The sequence below is a fragment of the Thermobia domestica genome, chromosome 13, assembly GCF_964235325.1.
Source record: "Thermobia domestica chromosome 13, izTheDome1.hap1.1, whole genome shotgun sequence".
Taxonomy (NCBI): domain Eukaryota; kingdom Metazoa; phylum Arthropoda; class Insecta; order Zygentoma; family Lepismatidae; genus Thermobia; species Thermobia domestica.
In genome coordinates, this window is record NC_137466.1 from 201,766,686 (window position 1) to 201,780,688 (window position 14,003).

Sequence of the window (14,003 nt, forward strand, 5' to 3'; positions counted from 1 at the left end):
ATACGTCCACCAAAGATACATATGTTAATCGGAACTTACGTACAATTTTTGAACGCATTTTAAAATGAAATAAAATGTTAAGGTAAATATACAGTTGTTTCGCACTAACTTGATGCTCTATGACGTCACAAGCAAATTACATGAATACAGGAGTAGTTATAAAACCTTCTTATATTAAACGAATGGCAGACTCGATGGTTTTGCACATACATACATCACTATTTTTGATGCATGATTACCTGTATCCTCTTTTCTATTTTATTCTTCTACTCTTCTCTATTTTATTCTCCTGTTTCATTCTCTTCACTCTTTTGCTCTATCTATTTCTCTCAGTTCATGCTCTGGCGTCACTGACCAGCTAGAGCTAAAGGAAACGAACGACAAACGTATCATATTACCCGCCTGAAATATTTATCATGCTACCCGCAGCGGGAAAAATTACAAACTAGAATCCTTGTTTACAAATGAAGTCAGTAGCATCACAGTGTTACCAGATGTATTGGTTTTTCATAAAATTTCTTGTATGTTCGTAAGTTCTTTCAATAAAACAAAAAAACGTAAGCTAAACTTTATCAGCTTTTTATGAGAAGCTAGTAACTCTTCAATTTTGTAATATCTTTCTTTGTTTAATAAAATACTAGAAAAGTTCGTTTCGCAATATATTACTGAAATCTCTCAACGAATATATTATTTTCTGAGGCCATCGCTTACCTGATGCAGAAATCCCTTGAGCCGATTATTTTGCATTTTCACACTCTACTAATTTTATTAACAGTTCCTAGTTCCTAATAAGTTTGCTCGGGCTATGAGTTAGGTAGAAATATCGACTCGTGACGTTTCGAATGCAAACATTGCATTCATCTTCAGGATTGTCAGAAACAGAAACAGAAAATTTATAAGTAAGGACGCCCCTCAGGAAAGCCTGCGTCCTGGACAGTGAGTAAGGCATCAACCAACATTCTACATGCCTCTCCTCCATGGTGTGAGTAACCTAAGGTGTCTGTCGGTGGGATGAACAGACCAGATATATATATGTGTGGTCATGTGTGGATATATAGTGACTACAGGTATGATGGGAGCCTGTGATTGGCTGAGAAAAACGCTGGCTTTTGATTGGATACCACAAGACTAGCCGATTACCTATCTCCATTGTGCCTCTACATAGTCACTATAATGTCCACATATGTATCTCCAGGGATCAAGCAGGACGACTTAACTAAAAGAACCAAGGGGAAAGAAGAATAAAGAAGTAGCCCTATATAACTAATAGGAAATAGGGTCCACTACATCTGCACAACTGTTATATCTTGCTTCCAGCACAAATCCTAGTCCCATAAGTTTATCTATACATCAAATTCCAATAAAACCCTAATTTATCACAAAATGTATAAGACAGCCAAATACACTTTGGACAAAGCAGCCATAAAGGCCATACGTCCCTCCCCCCTTCGGGAGGAAAAGAGACTTGACTTGACTTATCTCTGATCTCTTCACAACAATCCTCGAAGATGAAAGTAATATCTACACTTGAAACGTTGGAAATCAGTATTTACACCTGGCTGATATCCTGAGAAAACATTAAAATCAGATCGCCAGGAAAGATTCAATTCTTTCGCCAGTTCTCAATTCCACCTACATTACATGCAGCTCTTTCCATTCCCTTACTTAACAGCAAAAAGAGTCCTTGTTTTCCCTTCTTGAAAATATTTCCATGTTTCTCTTTAAAAGTGTTGAACGGTAAAGCTAGAGTTGAACGGTATTCACCAGGTTGTGGCATATGCTGATGATATAAATTTAATAAGGGATGATAGGAGAACCCACATCACATAACCCAGAACACTCTTCGTCTGCCTACTCCATTTAGACCAATTCGGTAGGAGGAGTGTTGTGCTGTATGGGGCGGAAACGTGGATATTGCGTAAGGGTGACGAAAATCGACTGGAATCCTTCGAAATGTGGGTGTGGAGAAGAATGGAAAGAGTTAGTTGGGTCGAGTGGAAAACGAATGAGAGAGTGTTAGAAATGGTGGGTGAGAAAAGAACACTTTTAGATATTATTAGGAAGAGGAAGAGAAACTGGTTGGGACATTGCCTAAGAAGAGATTGTATCATGAGGAACGTCCTAGAGGGTATGGTGGCGGGAAAGAGAGGGAGGGGGCGAAGGAGACTACAATTAATGGATGATATTAAAACAGAAAGATCATACGCGAAGACGAAAAGTTTAGCGGAGGACCGTGGAGCATGGAAGCTTCTCAGCTGCGGCAAGTGACCTGCCAATAAAGGCAGAATACCTATGATGATGATGATAGGAGAACAATAGAAAGAAATGCAGAGATCTTATTAAACGCTTGCAGTGGCATGGGTTTAGAAGTAAATGCAGAGAAAATTAAATACATGGAAGTGTGTCGGGACCGTAATACAGCAAATTATGGATGCTTTAAAATATTAAATAATACTTTTGATAAAATGGATAGTTTCAAATATCTAGGATCAATATTAACATACGAAAATCATATTCACGAAGAAATTAAATGTTGATTAAAAGCAGGGAATTCGTGTTACTATTCGGTTCAAAATCTCTTGTCGTCCCGAATTCTGTCGAGGAATTTGAAGCTTAAAATACATAAAACGATAATCATGCCTGTTGTTCTGTATTGTTGCGAAACATGGTCGTTTACTCTGAGGGAAGAACATAGACTGAAAGTATTTGAGAACAAGATCCTGAGAAGAATATTTGGACCCAAGAGGAACAGGAACGGAGAATGGCGGAATCTTCATAACGAGGAACTACATTATTTATACGGTTTACCCAAAATTGTTAGGGTCGTCAAGTCTAGGAGGCTCAGGTGGGCGGGTCATGTAGCTAGAATGGAAGAAAGTAGAAACGATTTCAAAGTCTTGACTGGAAGACCATTCGGTAAACCACCATTAGGAAGACCTAGGCGCAGATGGGAGGACAATATTAAGATGGATTTCGCAGAGATAGGAATACAAAGTAGAAACTGGATCCAGTTAGCTAAGGATAGAAGTCAGTGGAGAGCTTTTATGAACGCAGCATTGAACCCCCGTGTTCCATAGGCCATATAATTAGTTAGTTAGTTAGTAAAGAAATGCAGAAACCAACAGATTCCCTCTCAACGCTCTCTTCGTCTCACAGTCAGTAATTTCACGTAAATTCTACAACTTTGGCTGTACAGAAAAATCAGCTACACATTAGATGATCGGAAAGTTCCGTTACTCCCTATAGCGTGTCGACATATTCATACATCATGGAGAAACAGATCGTAATGAGCACATGGGCTCACGAACGACTCCATACAGGAAAGTCAATGAGAGTTACTAAGCATGATTTTGCTGTTGGAACAAAGAATGTGGAAGGAAACAGGAGACCCAACGCACATCGTGTTTATCTGCCACAAAGTCAACTTGGCACGTATTGGTATAGAACCAGGGAATTCACGCTGTAGAGATGAGCGCTGTATAACTGAGTCAGTGATCCCAAGAGAAAATCTCGAGGAAGTATGTGAACACGAGTCGACAATCATCCACGGCAACCTTCCATAACTTAGGGTTGAACCAGAGACGAGCGAATATTGAACATAAATTCTAAGTTCTATCTGTTGTCAAACATCTTCTATCAAACAAGAAACCTTTCGAATCATAGACCAAGATTCATCATCTGAGCTACCGTTTAGTTGAGGTATAAGTCCCGTCCATCCTTAAATGTCCAGGAATCGAACTGCGAAGCTATTATACCAAGGGAGTCCTCTACAATAACATCACACTTATTTCAGTGTAAGGTTTTATAAGTCGAGCTCATCCTTATGTACCCTGCAACTAAATTAGGGGCCTTTGCCATGTGTGGTAAGATCTCTGTTGAGTTTAAGATATAAGACCGTTATTCGATCTACTGTATTTCGTAGAATTTGTTCTAAGAAACCGAACACTGTTGCATTATTTCGAAAAGCTGTGTCACAAAATAGATTTTTTATTATTATTACTGGCTGAACCTGCGCTCTCTACACAGCGTATCATTCACATATGAGCATGAACCTCCTTGTCATTCCTCACAATATCTGTACATGTCCCTTTACAGACACAAGTGAAAGACTTCTTGATAAAAAATCAGCAAGGAGTACTATGAAAGGGAGATATTTTCGATAATTTTTTCAATATCTCGCACCATTTGCAAGATTTGAATGGTGTTCATTAGGCAAAATATTCCAAACAATAAAGATTTACCTTAGACTGGAGAAATGGTTATCCTTCGTTTTACATTATCATTTGGTCATGAAACAAACACCTGACGGATATACAAATATGTGGTGTTGGAATGTATAACTCGTAGGATATGGTGCTTTACTTTTTAAACGTTTCAACATTTCCAGTGTACCCCAAAAATGTAATAAGGGAATAATGACCATGTTTTCTATAAATATCCAATTAGAACTGAACAATCTACACAAAATTTGCAATCGATCAATGAAAACAGTATCTTTCTAGAGCCTATGGTTTTTGAGAACTCACTATCGAAAGGATTGGCCACAAACATATAAACGTCCACAAACATATAAACTTTTCTAGCATTTTAATATATAGAATTATACGTTAAATGGAAGTGACATTATAGAGTAATGTAAGGAATACTTTAGTATTTTCAAAGACTTAAATGCTGCTTAATCTAGTTTTCTTTTACAGGATTAGGGGTCTGCGGTAAAATGTTTATTAATTTAATTTTGTAATTCTGCTTTCAAATTCTGATGGAAATCAACAAACAATAAAGCTTGTTCGTTTTGCTCATATTGTCCAAGTCTACCGTGAAACTTGCGTTAAACTTTGTGTATGACAGAGATGCTTCGTTGAGAACGAACTGTGTGTGTGTGTGTGTGCAGCAACTTGTTAATATGTAGACAGGGGTTCATGAATAAGTTAACAAGTTCTATCCTAGAACAGCACCAGCACTTTCTTCTCACTTAAGTAACAAACTTCCAACCTAATACATTGTTAAACATTTCTCGTGTTTAAAGCATTGTGTGCAGGAATGGTCCTAAGCGCGAGGAACTTCTGCAGCACATTTTGTTTTTAATTTCGAAATGCGGGTAACAGAAATGCTTGTTGTCATATGGGAGACGAGAATAAGCATTACATAACATTTGGTAACAATAAATATGTCAGAAACTTATAAACAAAACATGTTGGAGAGCAAACCATTAGAAAATATGGAGACGAGAGGTGAACACATATAAATATGGATGGAATTGAGGCTTTATTTCTTTTGCGGTTAAATGGTGGAACCAGAATGCTGCCTTGGGGAACTCTTTTATACACGCAAAAGTAGATTGCTTTGCTGTAACTGTTACGGTCGAGAAAACAAAGACCACACAATGCTGAGTCAAAACTTTACTTTCATATACAGACATAGACATCATAATGCAATACGAAACTGAAACTCTATAGTTCGACAGCAATTCAAGCCACTGGTGTGTTCATTCTTTTCGTCCCACAAAATGTAATATAAGACAAAATTAAACAAATACGTAATTGACTGTAATTGAGCCAATCGTATTATTGAAATAAGTAAAATCGATTTATGTTTCTGTAACTGTTCCGTGATAACTATTTAAAACTAACAAAAGTTCCCGTTCTTCTCACGGGAATCAGCTAAATTATAATTTTTTAGCGATAAGATTTCCCTCAAACAAGGGTTGCCAACTGGCTGGTATTTAATCAGGCTCAAACATATACTCATACGAGGTATGATCAAAAATACGGTGAATAATAAGCTTACATGAAATTTGATTTAATCTTTTTAAAAATACTGTCCTTGGCTAGCAATGCACTTATCCCAACGTTGAATCCATGACTGGAAGTATTTCTGGAAGGCTTCTTTTGGAAGTGAGTTCAGCTGCTCTATCGTGGCCCTTTGAATGTCAGGAATGATGTCAAAACGTTTTCCTCTAAACATGGTTTTAATTTTGGGAAAGAGCCAGAAGTTGCGTCATGTTATATCTGGAGAGTACTGTTAATATGAATAGACAGGAATATTTTTTTCGGCCCAAAACTCCTGTTCATCAGTCAATAGTCAGGGAACGAATTTTTCACTTACTCTTCTCATTTTCAAATCGATGGTCAAAATTCTTTGTACGGATCCGTACAAGAAGTTTAGTTCTATGGAAACCTCTTGAATAGTTATTCGCCTGTTTGAACGAATAATTGTTGCCACTTTTTGCACGTTTTCTTCTGTTTCTGAGGTTAATGAATGTTCCAAACGTTGCCCATCTTCTACCGATTCATTTCCGCTTTTAAATCGCTCATACCACTTGTAAACAGTCTTTAGAGTTACAGCATTATCACCATATACCAATGTCAACATTTCATGAGTTTTTTGGGCACTTTTTTTGCAACTTGAAACAGAGCTTAATGTTCATGCGTTGTTCGAAATCCATGATGTGCGACAGACATAGTAAACACAACCACACTCGAGCAGCTCTGGACGCCAACTGACAAGTCAGAACGTGTTCTAACTTGTCGCTGCCTGTCTCAACGGATCAGGCTATCAGACAAATTACATCAAATGACTGTAGCGTCAGTAATTACTGTTAAAGACAATCATTCAACGTATTTTTTTTAATAACACTTTGTATTTTAAGGTTAGCGGGTACCAGTAATTCTATTTTTCCGAGTTGACAACCTTACTTAAAAGCCGACACTAACTTGGATCTTTAAATAGCTATTTGAATTATATATTTATGCTGAACAGTTCGGCAAAATTAGCTTAATACATCGTGAGAGATTCTGTATAACATATAATTCGTATAGATTGCCTACCTGTTGCTGGTTCTCCCTCTGCGTTGTGAGACGGGCCTCAATACATTGTCTAGTTTCGAGGAAAGCTTGTCGCTGGGCTAATTCGCTTGGGTAATGAGTAAACACTCCAGCGATGTTCGTGCACACAAACAACACCAGATTTGACAGCAGCTGCAACACAAGAACAATGGGATAATAGCATTAATTAAAAGCTATGAGACTACTAAAAAAAAAATAATTTAATATAACAACAATGGAGAACACATTCACGTCAGTTGAATATTAACAAATCAAATCATTTAAAATTGAAGACGACGTTTTTTTTTTTTTAAATCAAAAGTTACATTAATTTTAAAAAGCTTGAATTTTTCGTATACGTGCTAATGAATTTCGAATTAAGGTAGATTTAGGTGGCTTTTACAATAAGTGGTTCAGAGCCAGAGGCGCACGCAGAAATTGTTGGCAGGGGTGTAAGTTCTGGGAAGGGGTACAATACTAAAAGCCACTGGTCTATGTAGTATTGAATGGGTATTATTTTATATCCGAAAAGATAAGTGATTGTAAAATACTTCCACCTGTATATTCAGAGAAATATGATGCAACTACATTGTTTTTATAAGAGTAAGAGCACACATGAAGTGTTAAGATCAAATTTTCATTACCACATTAATCATCTTCCTGTGAAACAAGTGTAATCTTATCGGCAAAGTGTACAAATGTGTGTAGAATTAGGAAGTTTTGGGGGGAGTTCGGACCCAGTGTGAGCCTCAACAAAATGAAATTATTATACATAAATGTTTACTGGTATAGATTATTATTTATAGTCACGATAAATACAAATATTTCGAACCTATACATTGAAAAAGTTCAGACTAGTAATTAGCGTTCTTGCTTTCAATCAGGATGCCCTGGACTGGAATGTGGTGGCCTGCTATCCCGACTAAGACTTTTCCTTATTCTATATACCAATACTGGGAAGGTTCCTTTGAATATAAGCTTTGACAGACTTCCATTCCAACTGTTTCTGTTGTTTGTTATTATTGGGATCATGTTAGTGAATTTTATAAGGTTTTCATGTTATGTTGTATTAGAATAACGCTAGTGGACCTTATAATATTGTAATGTTATTAGAATCATAGTAGTGGGTCTTATAACATTTAATATTATTAGGATTACGCTAGTAGGCCTTATAGCATTGTAATGTTATTAGGATGTCGCTAGTAGGCCTTATAAGATAGTAATATTATTAGGATGTCGCTAGTAAGCCTTGTAAAATTATATTGTTATTAGGATCTCGCTAGTAGGCCTTAAAAGATCGTAATGTTCTTAGGATCACGCTAATGGACCTTATGAAATTTAATGTTATTACGATAACGCTAGAGGATCTTATAACATTGTAATGTTATTAGGATCACGCTAGTGGACCTTATAAAATTTTAATGTTATTAGGATCACGCTAGTGGACCTTATAAGATTGTAATGTTATTAGAATATTGCTAGTAGACCTTATAAGATTTTAATGTTACTAGGATCTCACTAGTAGACCTTATAAGATTGTAATGTTATTAGGATAACGCTAGTGGACTTTATAAAATTGTATTGTTATTAGGAAAACGCTAGTGGACCTTATAAGATTGTAATGTTGTAACGATAACACTAGTGGACCTTATAAGATTGTAATGTTATTAGGATCACGCTACTGGACCTTATAAGATTGTAATGTTATTAGGATAACGCTAGTGGACTTTATAAAATTGTATTGTTCTTAGGATAACGCTAGTGGACCTTATAAAATTGTATTGTTATTAGGATCACGCTAGTGGACCTTATAAAATTGTAATGTTATTAGGATCACGCTAGTGGACCTTATAAGATTGTAATGTTGTAACGATAACGCTAGTGAACTTTATAGGATTTTAATGTTGTAACGATAACGCTAGTGGACCTTATAAAATTGTAATGTTATTAGGATAACGCTAGTGGGCCTTATAAAATTGTAGTGTTATTAGGATCACGCTAGTGGGCCTTATAAAATTGTAGTGTTATTAGGATCACGCTAGTGGATCTTATAAAATTGTAATGTTATTAGGATCACGCTAGTGGACCTTATAAGATTGTAATGTTATTAGGATCACGCTAGTGGACCTTATAAGATTGTAATGTTGTAACGATAACGCTAGTGAACTTTATAGGATAGTAATGTTGTAACGATAACGCTAGTGGACCTTATAAGATTGTAATGTTATTAGGATCACGCTAGTGGACCTTATAAGATTGTAATGTTATTAGGATAACGCTAGTGGACCTTATAAGATTGTAATGTTGTAACGATGGCGCTAATGGACTTTATAGGATTGTAATGTTATTAGGATAACGCTAGGTATATCAATTATCTCGGCCGAGTTCGGTAATGAAGTCAATCCTTTAATATGTTTAAGGGTAAAGTGTGATTATTCATATCCTATTTAAAAATCAATACCACACCTAGCTTTAATGCAACGTACACAGTAGCAAAGACATGTTGGTTGCCTATGATAAAAGGATGCGTAGATTTACTTACTACAAAATGCCATATATGGAGTTACGTGATGCTCTTTATCGCCGTTAGTAGTGTTTATCATTATAATTATTATTGTTTCCATTATAAATTAATACTTGGAAGTTAATGGGGGTAAAAGATACCTGACTTTACTAACAAAGGCACTTATAACGAATTCAGATGTTTCCAGGTGGACACAGCGGCTGGTTGGTAGAGCGATTACCTCTGGTGCTAGGGGTGTCTGGTTCGACCTCCAACCAAATAAGTTTGTAGTGGACAACTCGTGTCTGTGGGATCTCTCGGGAGTAGCCCCTTTTATTCCACCGACTCTTCAATCATTACTCACTCACCTTAATCACCCGTCTCCCTTAGCCTAAAGGGCATAATCATGAGGCGTAAACTAAAATATTTTCATTTATTTCCCTTTGAGTTGGACGAGGCAACTTTGGAGAAAGAGTCTTCCAGAAACTTAAGTAAATTCGAATTTGTGTCAACAATTTTCCCTAGTCAGATATCAAAAAAGGTTGTGTTCGTTTTAATAATTTTAAAACTAATTTTTTCTTCCTACCAGACAAGGAACAGTCACTTGGGTTAGCGCATGTTTATGATGTTTCCATTACAAGTTTGTTTAATGAAACATACAAGCAAACACACTACACAAGTAATTAGGGCAACGTCTTTCTTTATTCGTGTATGAACCTCATTAAATGTTACACTGCTATTCGCTTCGCATGAATCGCTTCTTGTTTGTCCCCCATACTAAGCTTCTATTGCAATTCATATGGGCCGAATAGTTCCATCTCTGAATTATTAATTCAAACCCCTAGAAATATACATGTATACATATCTATATATATGAAGAGAATTCAATTGTTTTTGTGCCAAGGATGAATATAACGCAATTACACGTATAGTTTAGTATAGTTGTGCGGGTTTACGTGTATTCAAGGATACTGGCTGAAGCTCCCATTCTATGAATATGCCTTTCAGTGAGTGATGAAAAGCAAAGCATCATTTCCTCTTTGAAAATTCAGTGCAGAATTGGGAATTTGGAGAATCGAAATAGAATGGAGGTTTTGTTTTGATTTAAAAACTCGTGTTTTCATTACAGCTGCAAATTAACAACTCGCAAGGGAAGTGAAAACTCGTTAACGCTCTGAACAAAAACATCTATTGCTAAAGTTGTGGTCAGGTACTTCAGTTCTCTCGGTCTGCAGCCACAAGAGGCTCTTTTGGTGGCGATGCATTTGATTGACTGAATAAGTGTGAGATTTCCGTAGTTCAACTCTATCAGATTTTACATCAACTATTCTATCTTCGTCAGAAGTATATATACACTTTTGAAACGCAGACGAATATATTCACTGAATAGAAAATGGTGTCCACACGAAATAAGTAAATCAGAAAAAAATATCAAGCAACGTGAACTCTTTTAAGGCTATGTTTAGAAAATACAATCCACAAAATTATATTTTTATTTTTTAAAAAACAAAATAATACATGTCTCCGTCTCATGTATTGATGGATTATCTATCTACGAGAGGGTATCCAGAAGTTTTAATTATCACAAAGAAGTTATACCTATATTTACATGAAACTTTTGTGCATAATCAGTGTCATTTCTATGCATTATTATTATTATTAAGTATTATGCCTTATAGCAGGTCCTGGGACTAATGAGGATTCTATGCATACTTGTGCAAATATTAAATATGTGTTTACAGTATTTTTCTTTCCACAGCCTGTAGAAGATATCAACCTGCATGATGAACAAAATTGAAGCCTGAAGTGTCATAATGTTCCTCCATTTGAAGGGCAACAACGCATGCCAAATCCACGACGAAATGAAAGCTGTCTATGGGAATGAAGGGTCATCATATGACACGGTTATGAGGTGAAAGCGAAACTTTCAAAGTGGTCACATGTCCCTAACAGACGAATCACGAGCAGGAAACCCTCAACGAAGGACGATCTTGCCACTGTGAAGAAAGTGGAGTCCGTTATCTTCGAAGACAGAAGATCGAGCATGGAAATAGTGATGGTGGAGACTGGACTAATTTACGGAAGTACGTAGAGGATTATTCATGAGGAACTGCACATGAATAAGGTGACTTGCTACGCAACGCTTTGATTACTGACGCCGAACTGCATGCCGGTGTAAGCTATGGTTAAAATCGCAGGTAGCGGATTTCTTGCTCGATGGTATTGAAAAATTTATGCCATGGTATGAAAAGTGCATGACGATTATGTAAATAAAATAGCTTAAGAATGTACCTTTCAAATGTATATAATACAATTTGGTTTGCTCATTCTGTTACTTTTTTTTATTTCAAAACGTCTGTTACTTTCTAGACAGCCTTCGTATTAATTCAAATAATGGAGTTTCGTAGATACTATCTGACCACTTTCTATAATATTTTATATTCACTATGGTTTTCAGGTTACTCATTAAAATTAAATAACATTAAATAAGCTACAAAGAGCGTTAAAAAGATAACACTGAATTTCCCTAGAATAAATATATTTTCTTCTTTTTACTGCATTATACAAAAGAATTTATTTCAAAGTTTTGTTATGGTCATTTTTACCTTTTACTCTTTATTCAATATTTTTGATTGCATTGTGGAACAGCCTCATTTTTCTTCTTATTGCGAAAAGGAAAATGTTCAAACTTGTTAATAAGGTCAATAAAACGCCTAATCGTCTGCAACCGGCCAAACTTTCATGAGTATTTGGTTGTATAAGCAGCTGGCGCTCGATATTTTATTCCTCAAATAATTATTGATTTTTAAATTAAGCTAGAGCAAACATTGTGTGAAAATATTGTATTATCATCGAGTTTACTTATGTAAACAAAACTGCAGACCTGCAATTAGTGACAAAGTGCGTGAAATTTTAATTCCAAGATTTGACTTGCACAAGCGGAAAACAAGTTTTGTAATAAAATCTTCGTAAGAAGAAAATATTAGATGTAATTTTGAAGAAGAGAAGCTGATTGGAGGATTTATTTGACGAGAAGAAACTGCATTCTAAGGAGAAAAGAAAAACAGGGAGAAGAAGAAAAGATTACAATTATATAACATATATTCTTTATGTATTGATTGTAGAAAGAAAAGTATTGCGTATGAAGTATTTATTATTTAAACGTTTCGGCTATAAAAACAATACAAAGGAAGAGGTGTGGTATCTTCCAGGAAAAAACAAACATAAAATAAAAAACATCATAAAAGAATGACTTATCTGTGTCTGAAGAACTATCTGGATCTGTAGAAAATAGTAAAATGTTCTTCCTTTGTAGACACAACACTAAGCTAAACACAGGGTGTGAGGCAAGAACATGATTTGGTGCGTTTTGCAGCACCCGATAGAGAACAACGCATACCGCTTCGTTTAACCTTGTCCGTTTAATCCTTCATGTATTGCCTTATGCCCTGACATAGACAGGACTTAAGCAAAGGTAAGGAAGTGAAGCATGAAAAATCTGGTCACTTGCAAGAAGTGAAAGTTGAAAATACCAAGGGACAAAGAAAAGACACCAACACACTCCTAAATATCTTTTATCAAAATGCAAGGGGGGTGAGGACCAAAACGTATAATTTCTATTGTAATATTTTGTCATCAAACTATGATATAATTGGAATAAGTGAAACGTGGCTGAAAAGCGACAACTATGACAGAACTCTTTGATGACAGATATTCAGTGTTTAGATGTGATAGAAATCTAAAAGAAACAAGGAAACAAAGGGGAAGGGGAGTGTTACTAGCTGTGCTGAAAAAATATAAGATATTTGCTATAGACTGCTCTGAAATAAGTACAGATTGTATATTAACAAAGATTACAACTGATAAAATGACCATATATGTTTGTATTGTATATTTTGTACCTAATTCAAAAATAGAGCAGTATGAAGAGGTTTTTAAGGTATAGAGTCAAAATGTCAGCCAGGTTGCACTATCCTCTTATTTGGTGATTTTAACTTACCAGAAATCACAGGCACAGATTTTAATTTTCTGAATACCTCAGCCAAATATCAATGCTTACATAATTTTATGTCGCTGTACAATATAGCATCTTTTAATAATATTAGGAATAATCTTGGAAAAACTTTAGATTTAGTACTTTCGAACTTAGACAGCGTAACAGTCACTAGGGACATATTTCCTTTAGTTAAGGAGGATGTGTACCACCCAACATTATCCATAACAGTAAAATTAAGCAAATTATTAGGTATAAACAAAAAAAGTAATATCAGCACATATAATTTTAGAAAAGCTAATTTTAGGCAACTCTATTCTGAACTTCAAAATATTAACTGGACATTCCTTAGCTGTTATTCTGAGGTTGATACGGCTACAGAATCATTTTATAATACAATATGTAATATTTTTGATAAGTGCATTCCTCTCAAAAAAGAGGTAAAAAGAAAGTACCCGTTTTGGTTAACTAAGAATATAATTACGAAAATAAAAACAAAAGCCCATCACCACAGGCCAATTAAGCACAATAGCAGAAATATAGCTTATCACTTCCTAGAATTTAAGAAGTTACGAAATGAACTTAAAAAAGAAATTAGAACAGAATATAGTAACTTTGTTGCGAATACAGAAAACACGTTACAAACTGATCCTTCCCAGCTCTGGACTTTTGTTAAAACTAA

The 14,003-nt window shown here is 35.6% G+C and overlaps 1 protein-coding gene across 1 annotated transcript in view; it reads right to left on the bottom strand.

Annotated features, from left to right (window-relative positions):
* LOC145668954 (adenylate cyclase type 5) overlaps window positions 1-14,003 on the bottom strand; it is a gene marked incomplete in the record, with an annotated part of 459,372 nt that overhangs the window by 163,237 nt on the left and 282,132 nt on the right. Inside the window, 1 exon segment of the mRNA XM_081737245.1 lies at window positions 6,828-6,977. Coding sequence (XP_081593371.1) covers window positions 6,828-6,977 — 150 coding nt within the window.